At 32.3% G+C, this 19,989-nt stretch overlaps 1 protein-coding gene across 1 annotated transcript; it reads left to right on the top strand.

Moving 5' to 3' along the window:
• The first annotated feature begins 1,416 nt into the window (after positions 1–1,416).
• Positions 1,417–19,165, top strand: LOC115440003. Its single transcript, XM_030164117.2, has 2 exons — positions 1,417–1,825; positions 17,238–19,165. Exons 1-2 carry the CDS (start codon positions 1,662–1,664, stop codon positions 17,545–17,547), a joined length of 474 nt encoding a protein of 157 aa, XP_030019977.1. The 5' UTR covers positions 1,417–1,661; the 3' UTR covers positions 17,548–19,165.
• The last annotated feature ends 824 nt before the right edge of the window (positions 19,166–19,989 follow it).

Below are 19,989 nucleotides of genomic sequence, written 5' to 3'. Positions count from 1 at the left end.
CCCTTTTATTCATTTATAGAATTATTAGGAGGTAATGATCTCTGTGTTCAATCCTCATTCTCATATATTATAAAAAATGTTTCCTCGTGGTGTACACCACGAGGAAACATGAGAGAATATCATAATGACAAACATTAAAAGGTTTTTCATTTATCAAGTCTATAAATGATGTGGGACGACTATCGCCATTTCATTAAAAAATGTTTGCAGTTTACGAATAGGTATGAATGATAATATTGAATGTTCCGTATTTAGAATTCATTCTTGAACTAGAATTTCACATTCGTTGCCTTTTCTTATCACACAAAGAGTAAAACTTTCCACCGGTATGCTAACTCATATCAACGCTTATTTAATCAAGCAGTAAAGGTACAAACATAACCTGTCCAAACGAGGTACGTAATTTAAATACACCGGCCTCGAATCCTCGTGAGGTGGCTTGGCACGATTGTCACTCGTTGAAAGTGTGTCCTAGCCATTAACAACACTGTTTTCTAGAGTATCGGTGGGTATCGATATAAATAAATTAGCTGTTTGCTTTGTGGAAGCGGAAGGAGCGTTGACCGGCCCTTGGAGACGACCTTCTGTTATTGTCGTGCTTTTATACTAGCTTCCCATGTGTCTTGTGTCTCTTTAAGGAACACTTAAATAACATATAACAGGTTTTTATGTATTATGTAGAGATTGCCTTTTGATGTTAATAGGACAATGGGTTTTAATGATATTGATTTTGTTTTAGACGAGAAAGTACCATTTGAAATGTGTTTTCCCAGTTAATCATCATTATGATTACTTCATATAACTATTATCGTTTACTCTAATGAACATTAAATATAATGACTTGTTTGTTACACATTTTCTTCGAAGTAAGTAAGTACTCAATTAATTAGAATTCAAAATACGACCCGATAAAATGAATAATTGTGTTTTAAATTCGTTGTCAAACAGTCTACGTTTCAATTAGTTCGATGTTTAATAACAATGATCTATTATGTTTTATAGACAAAAGATTTAAATACAAATTCAAATTTAAATCAGCGCAATTATGTTCGTATTGATTTTGAGAGACAAGGTTACCTAACGAGTAGATCTACCTACCAAAAGTATGATTTTATTTAATAATATTATAACTAAGTACCTACAATTTAAACGATTTATAGGCCCGTATTTTAAGAATAACTCGAAAAACTTTTATAAGTATAAAATTAGATCAAAGGAATGCCCAAAACATGATAATATGTTTAGAGCTGAATATTTCCCCACTCCAAAAAGGATTATTTAGTTGGTTGCTGCGTTCCTGTGCGTCGGTCGGGTATACACTGTGCTGTACGCATTCCGACCGCAAGAAACAAATACTCGATATCCACAACGTGATACAACTGAGTCATCTTTCGTCATCCGACGTGCCGAGTTGTAGTGGAATTCTCATGGCCACCAGTTCGCGTGCACCGACGCTCGAGAACGGTCAAACTTATTGCTCGCTCGTTTTATTATCGACGCTATTTTCGTGCGCGCCGCTCGATTGATAAGTCAAACTACCCTTGCGCTTTGTTAGCGACGCACGCTCGCTGCCGTACTATCAATTTAACTGTATTGGCTCGCGCACAACAGTCGCGTATATTCGAATTATAATTGTAAATAGTCGCTACTCGGTGTGTCGGATGAGTGAATTTTTGAAGTGTCAGTGGGAGCGCGAGAGCGAGGCCGGCGCGGGCGCTATGGAAAGCTGTTACAAACTGTACACATGGATCAATCACACAGTGTTGATGTTGCTATTCCAGATATTCTGGAAAGTCAGCCAGATATCGGACTACTTGAAAGGAAAGTAAGTATCTCTACTGTGATTTGTGAACAAGTGTTCTTTGTAGTGCTATGCACTAATTTATGTATGCATTTGATACATTTTGTTCGATTACGTAAGAATTCAGTTGGAAAGTTTTTTAGAATAATAATAAACACGTTTTTGCACCGTGTGCCACTGCTCACAGAACTTGTTACGATACCGTATTAACAAAAACATACTTACCGGTCTACGAATGATCTCATCGCAAGTTTCATCATCAATACCTTATTTCAAATATAAGGAAAAATATACAAGATTCTTAAGAATTAAACAAATTTACTGTGTCTTTCCGTTTGTCACTATTCATAAAAAATTTAAGGTTTTTCTGCGAGTTTAACGTAAATTATCTACTTGGTGACTGCTCGATCGATTGACATGAAAGTTTGCATTATCTTATATTAATACATCAAATATTGTTATCTCTTTATGGAACAGTTCCCCCAGGACTACCATTATGTTAAATGAAAATTATATCAGACGGTAGACGATAAATTAATTTTGCTTAAGGCGATACCTCAAGGTCCATTTTCATACATTTTGTTTCGGCTTTAATCTGGGTAACTAAACAAGTATTGGCAAGTAATGAATTTAAATTCACGTCTAGTTAGTGATTAGTTCTCGCAGTTGAAAGAAAAACGTAAAAATACCTTAAGGCTTTTGAGCCTTCTCTATCATTTACTTTATGGTGCTCTGGATTTTCCTTATGACCTAAACCTAATGGCTTCAAATAAGCCTCAAGTTCTCAATATTTATTTCTTTACGAACTTTTTTCATTCTATATACCAACTTTAAACTGTCTCGAAGACCCTGGAGATGGATTTCCCGAAAGGTAGGTAAACTTAGTCACAGTATTAGTAGGTAGATCGATCATTGACAACAAAAGTAATGCAGATGTTGAACGGTAGGGATAAGTACTTAAATCTTTAAAATCGATAAGTAAAAACTCTTATCTTTATAAACTGGAATTGATAAGCAGGTCGAAGGCTTTCTAAATATTAAGATAAACGATATAGACATAACATTACATTAACCTATTGAAATTTTTTGGAGGAAACAATAAGTATTTCATAGATTGAGTATTTCCAGTGCTTTTAAATGACGTATGGATTTGTAGAAATTTCCTGCTGGAAACTATAAAAGGTAAAACCTATTAATGTGTCTTGCTAACGGTATTAAAATAATAAATGTATCTGGTATCACTTTTTCTCACAACTTCTCGAAACAATACGTTCCTAAAAAGAAGATTATGGTAATACTTCTTTCATAAAAGAACTTACAGAACCAGATATACGTACCTACGCATAGTTCCGGATAAAATTCTCTCGGTTCAATTTACACCTCTGCAGTTTGTTTTCATTAAAACAAGTATATAGTTGCTTTAGTGTAATGACTATGGCAATAAATTATCTAGAAATAAAAAATATAAAAAATCCTTTATAACATGAGGGACACATTAGCCCACAATCAAAATGGATTTCTTGTGTGTCAAAACGATTTGTTACAATACGAAAATAACTTTTATTGACGACTCAGTTTCCTGCTGGTTCTTCCCTCCCATCACGTAATCTTCATTCGCCAGTATTCCTTCGCTGCCTGATGTTGGATGTTCTGTTACTTTTCTCTAGAATAGTGTCCAAATTTCGCGCTCTATCAATCGCCTTTAATTTCTTCTTCTTCTTGTTGTAATGTTGTCCTTGTCAACCAGTCGTATAGCCTATTAAGGGCCCAATTTAGCGGCTCTATACCTATACCTCCTTTTTCGTTAACCTCTCTTGGGAAATCCACTTTGGATTGATTACTAAATTAATATTATGGCGGTAGATTTACTAAATTTGTTTTTTGGGAACCCGGGTAAACTGAAAAAACAAACTTTAAAACAATTGTCAAATTTATTTCACATGAAATTTTTATTTTAATTTACGATATTAAGGTAATAAAGAAGAATTTAATAGTGTGTTTTTGGCTTCTGCGACAGAGTTTTTGTGTCAATAATATTTCACACCTAACGATATTGAATTATAAAATATTCTTTTTTAGTCTCTCGTTGTAAAAACATTTGAAAATGTATTATTAATTATAGTAATCGATAAACTTTTGGACTTTTTTCTGAATCGAATTTGATAATATTCAAGTCAATAACCAATAAGATTTATTATAGAACATATTAAACCCTTGGACCCTTACGTTGGTAGTACTGCAAAACACTATACATTTACATGACGTCATAACTTAGGTATTTACTTCCATCTTAGTAATAACATACCTACCTACTGCAACCAAATTAGGATTGGTATGAAATTTACATATTTCTTTAAAAGACAACGCAAAAATATTGTGGAAACAAACTAGTTTATTATTTAGACATGGGTTTTTGATCACTAGTCCGTGGCAATAAAATCTTTAAAAACATCTTTATTTTTAGCTAAGTCTAACAAACATTGTAAATCAAAAAGTCTTTTGGGACTTTTATTACTCAATAGCAGTTGCAATGATTACGCAAAAACTTGGCATGAAATAACAAATACGATAAAAGTTAAAAGATGTTAATCCTGAGTCGAGCCCCTATTATGAGTCGTAGTCTAGTGCAATTAGATTTAAAATAAGTTACATGGGCCCATAATTCTTATAATAAACGATAACGATAGTGTCAAAACGATGAAACTCCACAACGTAGTTCAGAACTGATGAGTGAACATCCAGAAAACCATTTTTAAAAATCAATTTAATAGTTAATTCAATTGCTATGTTTTATAGTTAATAAAATTTAGAAAAATTATTAAAACAAACAAGAAACTGAATTAATCTATAAAATACCCAATCTATAGATTGAACAGCGTAGATAACCGAAATAATAGATAAATAGATGTTTGAATCCATTCAATATGATAATCAGCAGTGTTCAGGTATCGTAAACAAAATAAATCAAGGAATGTAAACAATAGTGGCGCGGCGTTTATTGTGCGATTTGCATTTTTATCACGTAACATCAAACATTTGACAGACAATGGATTTGCATTTTATGAATGTAAAGCTTGCGAGAATTATCAGGGTAGTTTGTATTTGGAAATGCAGAAGATAGGTATTGTTTGTGTTTATAATCTTCCTAAGTCTTTCTGATGCTAGAAAAGCAGAAGTGAAAACAGAAACATAACGTTAATGCACATTTATTTTGATATCTTTCTCAGTTAAAATGATAATATACCTAGTCTTGCCATAAATATTGTAATAAAGAAAAAAGAAAATTGTTAACTGCAAATAACATTTATTACTTTTACAGTGTGTCAGTTTAATACATAAATATAAAACAATTAAAAATATAAAAAGCTTATTCGAAGTGGTCTCCATTGGCTGCAATACAGTCCTTTAAACGATGAGGCCAGTTATCAATAGAAGCACGCACTCTTTCCATGGGAAAATTCTTCACTGCCAATCGTATAGATTGTTTTAGGGACTCCAAATTATCATGGCGTTTAGAGCAAGCTGTACTCTCTAAAACTGACCACAAATCATAATCCAGCGGATTAAGATCGGGACTAGACGACGGCCAGTCTTCAGCTCTGATGAAGTCCGAAACGTTCGATTCCAACCAAGACTGCGTGGACCGAGCTTTATGACCCGGCGCCGAGTCTTGCTGGAAGGACCATACTTGGTTATTGAACATGGTGATGTTAAGGGGCTTAACTACCTTCTCAAGAATGGTATCTTGATACACTTGTGCCGATGTTTTGATACCTTTTTCACAAAAATATGGCTCAGTCACTCCTTCATAGCTAACACCCCACCAAACCATCACTGAAGTCGGATAATGTCCACGTTGCACTCTGTCGACTAATTGGGAAGCTTCCTTAGAGCTTTGAGCATAAATACGGTCATTTTGTTTGTTAAAATGTTGCTCAATTGTAAAAATTTTCTCATCCGTAAACAAAATTTTTCTGTGACCTCCCTTTGCGTACCGCTTCAGTAGTTGTTTCGATTTTACCACCCTATTCTTCTTTAAATTATCAGTTAAGAAATGGCCAGTGCGTCTCTTATAGGCTGCAAGTCCTAAGTCATCTTTTAAAATACGCGACATGGTTCTAGGTGCTATCTTCATTTCCCGAGATAAAATCTTTTGCTTTCGGACAGGATTTCTTCGAATTCTTTCCCTTACTGCTTTGACCACCTTTTTCGTACGAACACTACGTGGACGGCCAGATCTTTTTCTGTCACAAACAGAGGAGGTCTCATTGTACCTATTAATAGCCCGGTACACAAACATTTTACTAATACCAAGTGTATGGAGAGTTTTAAAAATTGCATTTGGCTCCATACCTACTTTGTGTAATGCTATCACAGCGATTCGGTTCTCTTTATCACCCCACACCATTTTAATATCGCAAAATATTTTACAATGTATTGGCGCCAAAATGAGAAAACACAATGAACAATCGTATAAAAATGACAGATTCGAAATTCAAATGTAATATTTTTTTATAATTAAGTGTAACAGTATTTATGGCCAGACTAAGTATTATGTATTATATGTTAGGCTCTCTATGGCTAAGACACAGAAAACTAAAGTTACCTCTAAAATGATTATTTAGTTTCACAAACGTTTTACTAGTAGTTTAGATGGCACCAGGATAAGTCGAATTTTCTCTTCTTTCATCGTAAGCAACACTATTTACAGATTTATTGATAAATGTGTTATTACCAGCCAAGTAGATTACCTCATTAGTTCTCACTTAACGAAGGCGGAATACCAGGATTGCTTCCACCGTTCCAGCACACTTTTGAAAGTGGGGTTTGACTATAATGTTTGTAAAAATGGTAAACTGGAATGGGTGTGGAATATTGATAGGAATACAGACGGTCAGTCGATAGCAAGACATGTCAGTCGCCTTTTACGGCACCACAGTATGAATGATTTACAATATGGACGCCAGACACCCTACGGCTAGACATTAATTGCATGCCTAAGGTATTCTAGGAAAGTGTCATAACATGAGGTAACAGACATAATAATGAGCTTATTTACATCAGTGTAGTCAGTTTAATAGTGTTCGAAGATGGTTTTTCCGTATTACCTAATTTATTTAGTTCATTTGTCAAATTATTCGTTATTATCTATTAATGCAGGTAGGTAGAAAAATGTATTACTTTATCAATCGTTTAAAAAAGATTACAGTTGGCAGTTCCAAGTAAAGAGTTTACTGACTGACTGCCAATAACTTGATATAAATACTATATTAGCAGTTTAACCGAAAAAGAAACTGTTTAATTGGCATTAAACTTGAAGCCGATTGATACATAAATGTTATTTGAATTTAAAATTCTAAATTCCAATACATTTTTCGCGGTATATTAATGTCGTAATTAACAATCTCTTACGCGAAGAAAGCCGCGCGTCATTTATAATTTCCAATGCGTGGGTAATTTGTATCCGATACAGCGATAAGTTGGACAGAATTACGTCTGGCCTCGAAATAGATTGTAGTGAAACTTTGGCCTGCGCCTGCCGATATGAAGCAAGCCAAGCCCAGCGAGCAGCCTGTGTACCCATCCCGCCTTTTTCACTTCTAATAAATGATTGCAAGCGCCATGCTATTTAAAGATCTTCATTGATTGAACAATGACCACTATTCGAATGAACGTTAAGTTTAAAACACGAGTCGGTCTAATAAGGGATAAAACAATCACTTCAATAATAAACTGAATCTTATAGAACATAACAAACATAAATACAGATGCTAAATATTATTACAAATAGACCTGATGAGAAAGTAAAATATATTGTTCATTCTTTCAGAGTTTGTACGCTCTAATTATAGAAGTGCTCTTAAAATGCATATTATATGTTGTGTTAAATGCGTAAGAGATAAATTATGTGGGTAGATGTAGCAGAAATTTATTTTATATTAAAATAGACCAACGATAATAATGGTATACTTAGTCAGAATTTAGTAGAAATGTACTATGCAGTTTTGTCGATGGCATGAGTGGTCCGACTTGATTAGTACATACAGTCTTTAGCTAAAAATGGAGTAAACAGAGATGTCTCATGATTATTACACAAATTGACTTCATTGTTATATAATATAGCTTGTTTATTTCTAACACCTTACATCAATTTATTTATTGATAAGATTATAAGAGGAAAGTCAATTTATTTATGAAGTTTAACCTTTGTTGGCCCATATTAACTCTATAATCACTAACTAGACGTGAATTTAAATTCTTTACTTGCCAATACTTGTTTAGTTACCCAGATTAAAGGTGAAACAAAATGTATGAAAATGGACCTTCAGGTATCGCCTTAAGTGTCTTTTTTAATAATTTTATTATTTCATATTCGTAATTAAATGATTTCTTTTTGTAAAAATTAGTGTACGAGCTCACAGTAGTATTGTCGTATGAAATTTTCTCACAAGATACATACTTAATTGTATGAATGCCTTATATTGTAATAGAACTTAATAATAATATTTTCTATAAACATACATGAAGGTTAGCGCTCTGTTTTACTTAGTCTATTGAACACCGAAACGGTTATTTCAATTAGTCATGTTTAATTATTAGGTTTGTAATTAAAACACGACGTCAGCGCTATTCTTAAAGTATATAGTGCAAAATTGTAGTATAAAATTTAAATATATACGGTTGAAAAGAACAAATGTAGGACATTCGTGATCGAACATAAATATCATAACAATTTACTGCGGTAGAGAAATACCACCACATTGAATTTACTTGTCTATCGACGGGCATGCATTTTATATGGACGAAATACCATGGTTAAGGCTGCAATCGATAATTTGTTACACCTGTAATTCTTATGACATAAAAATAAGTACTTGTGCCCTAATTAATTAATTACTGACCAGATTATAATACTATTTTATTGATTTTATTCTTTGGTTGAATGCGTTTTTGCTAACTGACTTTTATTAGTTTGATTTTTCAATAGATAAAAGAATATTAGCAACAGCAATAATACGCGTCAATTGTTTATTTAATGTTTAATCAATAAGTTAAAAGTATTAGATAACTTTTATTAATTAATGAAAAATTGGCTATACGATTTAGCATAGGCTATATTCATACCAAGTAAATAAATTAATCATATATAGTAGGCAATTTTAAATACAAACAGGAAATTCATAAGCAGTTCTTAAAGTATTTTGTATTGACCCAAGAATAACTTGTATGAATCACGATTTATGATTTCATCACGTCAGGCAAAGCAGTATCGAGGGATGTTTATAACATACAAATTCCAAGTAAAAGGACTATATGATGTCATTAATTCTGCATGTTCAGAGAGCATTAACACCTCTCTGTATATTGTAATAAGGAAACGAGACGAGTAACTATTGTATCTAAGTACATTCCATTATACTAGAAATGCTTACAACTTTATTTACAATCGATAACATTTCTTACTTATTATTCTGTAGATTTACTAATTATTGTTCGCAACTCTATCCTCGCGAAAAACAAATCCCGAGGTAATAGTCACATTATGGACTTTCCCGGATAAAAAGTAGCCTATATAGTATATACTTCATTTTGGTTTAAGCTTACTTCATACAAAATTTGATCAGAATCGGATCGATAGATTAGTCGTGAAAGCGTTACAGGCAGACATACAGTCATATAAGCATTTATAATATTAGCATGTATGGATTTTACTTATTTAAATGAAAAAAACTGTGAAGATATTTGTTGATTGCTAAATAAGTACAATTACCATGTCCAGCTATTCTCTAGGCACACAGTAGCACTTTATCTAACAAAGGTTTTTTTTTAAATAAATAAATAAATACTTTATTTATTACGTAGGCGAACAAAGTTGCACTTGTGATACGTCAAAGCAATTTATAAGCATAATAGGGGACCGGCCTATGCTTGATTTTGTACATTATTCTATATGTAATGGCTTTTAATACGAAAAAGAAGCACTCCTGCGAATACTGCATTAAAATTGGTTAAAAAATGAGCGAGTAATGCATATTTAAAATATTGTAACGTGCAGAAGTGGGCACGATGTGGGGATATCGCTTCATCTCTTTCTTCCGCACGCGTCGTAATTCCCGATGACGTCACATGTGCATATTTTGTCTCTTTTCTGTTTCTTGTTAACTACCCTTTCCACCGAAATTCAAAGACTTATAACTTGTTGATTTTTTACCGGATTTTAATAATTCCTTTTGTGTTATAATTTATGTACTTAACGTAAATATTTGATAATAGTAAAGAACAAAAATGAGTCCGGTACCCTACTATTATTATTTCTAAATAACAATTAAAATTACTTATATAACTATGGACATTTTATATTAGGGATAAAATTTATAAGGAATGTTATTCCTAATTTCGAATTCCCTTTTCGCCCGGACGAATTCATGAGTAAAACCTAGTATTTCATACTATGAAGAATACTTTCGGTTATACCTGGGACGTGACTGCCATTAGCGAGACTGTGTTCGTTTTTTGAATTTTATTGATCTATGGCGCTATTGTCTGGGTTTTACCATCGAATGTATAGGAAACTGAAATGTCTAATGGAAGAGGAGTGGCGCGCTAAGTTAGCTTGTAAATGGAAGGTACACACCCAGTATGGATTTTGTTGTTACAAACGTACTTCTATAGGTATTTCTAATCTGTATTATAACGGAGTTCTTTTAGTATGTTTTTAAATATCAGTACATGAGTCAAATGTCTTATAACCTTTTCCAATTTTTCAAAGTAACTGTGACATATCTCTCGGGGCGTGTTTCAAGTTTCAAATACATTTCATTAAATAGTTATCGTATTATTGTATTTCAGAGCATAGTTAGAGCGTGACTTTTATATTTGATCGACTTATACATTTAGGTGTGATATAGCATTTGATTTTGTCGTTAGTAAAGGAATGTTATTAAAAAGGATTAGATTTTTAATTCTAATTATCTTCGCTTTCTCTCTTACAATTCATAATTTATTGTACAACTGATTTCTAATATCAGTTCAAGTAACAACACACAAGTTTTAGAATTTGAAATATTTTATACGCGCGTGTAGCCATGATTCGATTCAATGACCCCAAAATGAAAATATGAATTATACATTAAACATTTGCAGCTTTGGTAATATAATTTGTATTATTCGATACGAATAAAAACGCTAAAAATATTTTTAACTTTTAAAATCTTTTGTGTTTAGCCAGTTCTAAATTATTCGTGATTTCGAAATAGGCATTTTAAAACTTCAGTGTAAGCAATCGATTTTAAATTAGAATATATTTTGTTCAATCGAAAACAATTTGTTTTCAAGTGACATCACGCGAGTTAATGTTTTATTTCGTAAACTAAATTTAAATAAAAATCCAAAAAAAAAATATTTTTTACATACTTTTGTGTGTATAATTGGTAAAACAAAATCATTTCGATAATGACTTTACTCTTACCATCTTTGAAAAATAAACAAAACAGGAAAGTACAAACACAATTAATGAAAGATGTTCTCATTGTTTGTTGTTTACGTTATTTCTTCCAATTTTAGACCGTGCACCATCGATTCGTCGCCAAAACACAGCTGCAATGTATTTCTGACATTGCACAACGCTCTCGGAATCGAAAAACAAAACCATTCGAAATCCACCAAACCGCACATTATTTTGTCAAATCTGAATTATTATTGGGGTAGTGCCAAATTCTTACACCCGGTGTTGTAATGACCTAGTATCCTAAAAAAACTTGAAATATAAAAATTATTCCTCTCGTTAATGGCAAATTTTTTCTTCGCCCTGTTACGTTAAAGTGCTGTGATTAATATCTTCCGAAGATAATTTTGTTCAGGAGCAAACTTATCGGAGAGTAATGAACATAAAACAGATCACAACTTCTATGATACCGCACCGGAAAACATGTTTATGAATGATAGCCGCATAGTTTATCGTTTTGATTTAACTTATCTAATTGCTTCATTGATCTGCAGTTCGTTCAAACCTCAATTGCTTACAAATACGTTTCCGTGATTTTATCTTCGATCGACAATACCACTAATACCAATGGTATTATTGATCGAAGGATTTTACATAATTCGAAATTTCCTCTGGTGATATCATGGTTATCTAAAACTTTTATACACCTTATGTAATACATTATAAATGTGTTTTATCCAAATATTATACCAGGGGCCTCCTAACACAGGTATTGCCACAGTTAAAAGGAGTGCTCTAATAATTACAAATTGTGCTTAAGTAGGTTAAAATATGTTAATGCAAATGAAGAATATATATTTTTGTCCAAATGTTATAATGTCGACGAACCAGAGACACGACGTACTTTAGAATAATCACGATTTCTTTTACTGGTCACACTGACTGAGTTGAAACGTTGATCACAAAATATACTGCCCTCCCAACAGTTCATAAACATCCAGATATTGTATGAAAATAATGAAACTACTAAAATTATGTTCCTGTGTCCGTCGTTAGCAGTGTGCAAGTCTACTCCCACATTAAATAATATTCTGGTTTGTTCATTCTCGATATGGCTAGAACGAGTTATGTATACTCGTGGTTTCTATTAGTTGGTTGACTAGTCTTTGGTGTTGTAAATCTTAGACCATTATCAATAACTTTAATTTCATCGAAGGCAGGAAAGAATGGAGAATATTGGGGAAGGCTTATGTCCAGCTGTGGGCTGCTATAGGCTAATGATTATGAATAGTGTTTATGTCATAATATTCTAATACAAAATACATATATATCAGCTCTTTATAACCGGCTGTCTATTAAAATAAAGAATTTAGACATTGACCATGATTCCTTGTCTACATTCAAACAAGCTATTTTGGTAAATATTGATGAGGTATAATATGCATTCTGATAATAATAAACTTTAATATTAATTATTAGGTATATAGAATATAGATACATAGATTTATATTGTTAACTATTTTTCTTTTTTATTTTTATACCTATGTTTAATTTTTTTTTTCTTACCTTGCGTATGTTGTGGTTGCGTGTTAATAAAATTGCAATAAGTCCAGATGTTTCTTTTTTGTTTTAGTTATTCGTATGTAATAAGTATTGTAAATTCTATTGGTGATCCCTAATAAAGAAAATAAAAATATATAATAAATTATATGAATCCAAAACTATCATAGAACATTCTCGTGCATGTCGTTACGCATAATATATTACATTTGTTATCTAATTTCAAATGCTTTCCACTAAAGGAACTGTCTATCCGGTTCGAAGATAAGTCCCCGTTATAATAACTACACATTCACTTATCGACTTGACAGATAGTATAATTACTATCGTTTGTTTGGTACAGTCGGGTCTTTCTTCCTGTCATACAAAAAAGCCAATTTATTTATAGCTGTTATCTATGCTTTAATATAGAATGTGTTTGAAGAAATATTACTATGTGTCCGTTACATGATGGATATGTTGAGTTGATATTTTACTTCTATAAGACAGTCACTAGTATGGAGTATTGTAAAAATATTTAAACTGTTATTTCAAGGCTGTACAAAACAGAAGTAAATTTTATTATTGTCTATGGTGTAAGTTGGTCGCCGCCTTAAATTGTATGTGCCTACAAAGTAAATATCTAGCAGATAACGCTGTAACCAGGTTCAGGTTCCAAACATAATTAATTTCCTAAATTATTTTTAAGTAATCGAATATATTTTATGTTGTTTGCGCTCTGGGACGTTCTCTTACCGTCAAATAGAGACGATTAATTTAATTACCTTTCCATTATGTTGTACCTATCTTCTGAAATCAGTTAATATAATCACACTTTTATAATCTATTGTTGAACTAGATGCGTTTTAAAGTATTCGCAGTGACAAAAGTCCCTAAAGTAAATTATATCCCGGGGAGTACCCCAACATTAAAATATCCAAACAAAGGTTGGCACTATAATATTCTTAATTTATGTCGTCATGAAACTATTAGTCATTTATTTGAAAAGACAATGACATCATAGGCCAAAGTTAATTAATAAAGCTATTAAATAAACATGATCGATTGTGATATCCTAATAGAACACTTAGATAACTAATTAGTAAGTATATTCTGTTATTATTTACTAAGCATTATACAGGTCAAGTGGATGTTTAGACTATCTGATTGTAATTATAGTCTGGCAAGAATTATATACCTTACGCGAATATAATGTTGTAAATCATTAATATTGCTTCGTTCACAGTTATCAAAGTAGGTGGGTACTTAGGCACTTTTTTATTTCTTATCCACAGCACGGCAAGGGTTCCTCATTGAACCCGGTGATGAGTGAAAAGACGCCCAAAAACATTTCGACTAGCAAATGGCAATATAATATAAACATGCCCAGACGGTCGGCAAGTTCTTCACGCTCCATTTGAAGGGCCCCCAATTGTAGGAAGGAAGGAGTAATTTGTGATTTTTGTATGACGAATTATAAAATTCAATTTATGTTTGGCTTAATTTTTTCTTTACATACTTTTTTATGTATTGAGTGCAGTGTATTTACGAGTCGACCTATACGTCACGCTAATGGTACTAAATTTATCCTTACATCAACAAAGCTGGCGCAGTGCGGGTTGGTAGTTCATATGCATTCGTAAATAAAACATTATGAAAGTAATTCAACCGAAGAAAATACAAATGTAAAAAAATTAGGTATAAGTACCTATTTTGATACATTTTTTAATAACGTGTGTTTATTATTTATGAATTTCAATAATATTTAAATAACAAGTCATGATTACTCAATGTTATTGAGTAGGATAAGAAATACGTCACACTTATTGTAAAGTTTAAATATATGGTTATAATCTAATCATCACTTTTTATTACAAGATTGTGCCTGTAGTGCATGAAAGATCTTTCCCGAAAAGAAAGTCGATCTGTGCACCTTTGCAAAATAAATCCAAATTATTCCGCTTTACTTTTAACAAACATCGAAACATTTTTCCGTCCAACATTCTCGAATTTTCGCATTTTACAACACCTAAGTAATAGACATTATTAAGAAGTTACAGTAAATTTGCAAAACAACTTGTGTGTTCATGCACATTATAATTTAAAATTCGCAACTGCAGAAAAAGAATTCATGTTATTTGAAAACTGGAAATCTCCAGAACTATATTCCGCAAACAACATTCGACCTTAGTTACTTCTTTATAAATGATAAAGATGAATGTGTAAGTGAGGTCCACTCAAGTTCACCGTTAATTTATTGCAGATATGGCCCTCGCGTTCAATAATGTTGCCATTCCGATTAATTAAACCTACCATTTGCTTTGTGTTATCATAAAGGATTGTAACTTCCTCTAATATGACCTTCCGGCTTCTGCAAATACTGGTACGGATGGTGTTTTGCTTGAGGATTTAACTTTTATTTGATGGCCACAATGATACTGCTGTGAAGTATCATTACCTAAAGTATTTTTCTATAGATTTTGCAAATATTGTACAAAACTCGACTAATTTGCTATACATGTTTAGCTAAGTCCATTTAAATTCTTAGCACCCTGTGCTACTTATAGGTACGTATATCTATCGACTTCCCATATCATATCTCTTTCCAATTACACAATATCTACAGGCATTAGGTAGGTATTTTCTAATTTAACAGAACATCTTCTGTTATGCTACTTAGCATGTAGTAGGTACCTCTTTATTTATTATTTCATCTGATCATGATGAAATCTTGATAACATTTACACTTCTTTATATAGGTACATAGTATAATTATCAGAAAAACCTATTTGAACAATATAATTACGCTGAGACATGACTTAGACTTTATGTCGTGACTCGTGGTAAATATTAGCATAACCTTCAAGACTGCGAGGGCGAGGTGGTCTTAGGGATAACAAAATATAGTCCCTTCTATGATATTATACACGTATGTTCTTTACTTTCTGATATTATTACTAGTTTTGTGCCTAACCGTACGTTTCTGCTGTAAAACTAGGTATCTTAATAGTAGATAACATATCGTGAAAAATGGTTTCAGTTATTCCATAAAAATTCTATATAATATAAATACGGATACGCTGTTGCAAAAAAAATGCTCGGTAGTTACGAAAATCATTTTTGGGCTTTCCCTAGATTGAACTAGATATCAGTCAACTTTTCAATTCCGAAAACAATAACCGCGACAATCAGGACAAATTTCAATCCGAAAAAAAAATTACATAAGTACTAAAGTACAAGTTTTTTGGTTATGTTTTATTATGTAATACACCGTGTCAGTTTTTTTAGAAGTATGAACATTCGAGAATATTAGTTACGTAAAAGATCAGATAAATGCCTATTGTCATAAATTAATTTATTAGACGTCGCTGATTGTATTCGTAATACTAGCTGGTAAATATTTGCGAACGCTCATATGTATTTAAATATGCCCATAAATAAGGCAGCATAAGCTATAAATATAAAACAAAGTTTATGATATATTAGGTGCGTTCGGGTAAGATCGGATAAGGGGTAAGATCGTATAACGAATAAATACCACGAATCTATGGTTATTTTTTAGTTTAAGCTATGTAGGCGGATACGGAGTCTCTTTTTGCTCCACCCTATATACCACAGTTGATGCTACGGCCACGCACGGGTGCGCTATTACATTGAAACAAAAAAGGTGGATTTCGCTCTTCTTAACATTTTTGAGACTTCTGTTTGATTTTGTAGACCTTAGCATACTAGCATTAGAAGCGTTATTAGAACGGAGTCCGAACTTACCCCGCGAAGGTCCGTTCTTTTCTAAGGGTTATCAATTCCTATACTGATATTATCATCTATTTTTAAGCTTACACAGAGAGAATTGGAAGATGAATTAAATTATCACATAAAGTAGCATTAATAATAACCAGTTTCATGTATAAAACGTTGGTATCGCTTAAATATTTTATGAGAAAAAAAATATTTTCGAGACTCCTCGCAACACACCGAAAAACCGTCCGAAATTAGCCGAACGCACTCTAATTGTACAAATGTAATTATTATTACACGCGGTGACGTCAGAGGCCTAACTGATAACATGTGTGATTGATATTGATATTACAGCGTGTCCAAAAATGATAAGCTGCTTTAGGCACGAGTTAGATAGGTACATATAGTGTAATTTTACATAACTGCCACTTTAATTAGGAATGCGCGTAGCTGTATTCTGTCCTATTCTCTTTATGTCCTATTCTATCGTTGTTACGACAACAACACGGCGAATATCATTGCCATTATGACAGCTCTTTATCAAGTATTCCTAAGTCATCATGACTTGACTAAATAAAAACCATAAACAATGAGATTAACCAGTCACCTTATCAAAATGATAAACAATCATTTTCTAGGAATTAACATGTTTGCCAAGCGGTTGAACTCAAAACCACGATAGTAAACTTTAATGACGTGTTCTTTTATTTCCAGGTCCTTGGCTGAGCCGCAAGGTAACAACGTGGTGACTTTCACTCCTTTAACAAAAGAATCAAAATACAGAAGACACATCAGATCTATGTCGGACGTACAAAGCAGTACACCATACAGACTACCTTATAGATCAAGGAAGGGCAGCACTCACATGCTGATGTACGACTCCGACACAAGAACCAGGAGAATTTTATCCAGGCACAGATACTATGATTCCTCAGACTCCAGCGATTGTTGTGAATCGCCCATGAAATTAAGAAGTTTGGGACACAATATCATGAAACACACGGATTCCATGAGAATATTGTAGAAGTAAAAGATCTGATACATCAACGAGGCTGTACAATCTAGTTTCACGCTAGATCGGAATCACGTCGGGATATCAGGAAAAGTAATAAAGTTGGAACAATGAAAAGACATGCTTTCAACCTAAGATGAATATTGGACTGTTTTGCACCAAATTATAGTTAATTTTAAGTAGTAGACGAAAATATATTTTTGTTGGATATTTATGAGAAATTATACACAGTGCTTTGTTTGATATAACCATCTTAGTGTAAATAAGAAAATTATTATGAGAGAGAAATGAATTTTACCAAAACAATGTACTTGTACCCAGCGTGATTCGATGCGAACAGACTTTTAGTGTTTTCCTTTATGAGACTGTGATTCAAATAGTAGTAGTATGGTTAGAATAACAGCTAACTAATAGGTAGCTTGTACGATAGATTTAAGGTTCATTTTGGAATTAGTTATTGACTAATATTATTTGATAGTGACGATGGTGCGATCTGAATAACGGCGTCTCCATTACCGCCAATTTTTATCACATTAATAAATATATTTAATTTTAATACGTTTCTAGAGACACTGGATAAATTGTATTTTTTTATTTACCAAAAAAAAAATAAACAATATTGATAACATAAATACAGATCGCACTATTTGCTAAAAATAAAAAGGCCATAAATTTACTAACAAACAAGTCATTACCACTTTGTATATAGACATCTTTATTATGTATATTTTGATAATGTTAAAAAATAGGAATAGATTTTTTCTTATATTATTTTTAAAATACGACCATATTTATAATAATGCAAGCTGGAATATTTTGTAAGCTCACAGATAAAATCAAAATTATTACTTAATTAACATAAAAAAATCAGCTAAGTAATTGTTTATAGTTTTTGCCTGTTATTATGCAATATGGTTATATTATAAACTTGAATGTATTTTAAAATAAGCTAATTGACTGAATAAAAACATAATCTCGGACATCATAATTGAGAACTAAAATATTCTATATATATATCAGAAAACTACATTGAAAATGCCAGATTATATTATCACATTATCTTATTGGTATTAAAAATGATAAGGCGGCTTAGCATCTAATGTCTCAGGGTTACGGCTGCAGTGCAGTGCCGTGCTCAGTGTTTTGAAATTTGGAATTCTGAGTGCTATTCCTACTGTCTATTATAATAAGTACCTTCCTGAGTCGTGTTAATGCTTACCAATTTATCGAGTCAGCGGTTTACTCGTCTCATTAAACATTGCATTTTTTTTTAAATATTATTGACTATCGTAATGTAAATAAACATGTGGTTAATCAACAGTCTATGAGATTATTTTTTTATTTTGATATGAGGCATCTGTAAGTTTGCATCAATGTTAGTGGAGACAGCAATCTGAATAAATAAACGCTAAAACCATTTGCTTTATATCTTCCCTTTATGTTTATAAGTTGTAATAATATTAATTGTTCAGTACATTGTATAATTGTCTAATTGTGAGGTGCTAAATGGACACCGATAGAATAATACGCCGAAAATGTGATAGGTAGCACTAATTAGATTATACTTTTGTTATTTATTAAAATAAACATTCTGTCGTGAAATGAATGTAAATAAAAGGATGTTCGTTTATTTGTGTTTATTTTTTACAACCGACTTTAATTGACAAAAGTATCCATCAGTAAATAGTAAATACCTATCCTAAGGACTGGGACACATAGTTAGTAGACATTATAATATATGAACTATGCTCAAATTTAAGGGTTGCGTATGGATTAGGAAACGTACGCATTGTGAATAATTTAGAGTGGTGCTGATAAAAAATAAGGGCAACTACGGACATGTAGTTACTACAATATGATATTTTTTGTTGATCCTGATAACATTACCTACATAGGTAAGTACATTTTGTTTTGTTTTTTTTTGTTTCGCGAGGAAAAAACGTGGAAAATTATAATTGAAAAATTAAATTTAATATCCGAAAGATTTTTATAGTGGGTGTGTTCAGCTGTAAAGCATTAGGTAGGTATTTTACGGAATGGGTACATAGAGTAGTGGTAATTTTGATAGACTTGAGGAAGACGATTGTGATTCTTAAAATAGATAACTCTGCGTCATGGACGTGAACGTAATACGAGGCTAAGGGTCGCGTAGTGGTCACATAGTAAGAATATTTGATATACGATCACTATAAAACTAGGCATGAATTCCGAAAATGGTAAAGGAACAGTACCTACAAACCTAGCTAACACAGTGACACTTTCTAGTTATAAGGTACACTAGTAAAATTAATATGGTTTTTTTATTAACAATTTGGCAGAATTACCTACTTTTTTTATTAGAAAGAGACCATTTCTGAACTGCCGTTAATAACTTTGGATTTTCTGAATTTGTATTCATATTAATTTTTGAGTTATGTTACACACATAGATTGTTAGTGACATCTATTTATATTG

Source organism: Manduca sexta, chromosome 15 (genome assembly GCF_014839805.1).
Source record: "Manduca sexta isolate Smith_Timp_Sample1 chromosome 15, JHU_Msex_v1.0, whole genome shotgun sequence".
Lineage (NCBI taxonomy): Eukaryota > Metazoa > Arthropoda > Insecta > Lepidoptera > Sphingidae > Manduca > Manduca sexta.
Note: the sequence above shows the minus strand (reverse complement) of the source record. Positions and strands in the feature narration are given on the sequence as shown.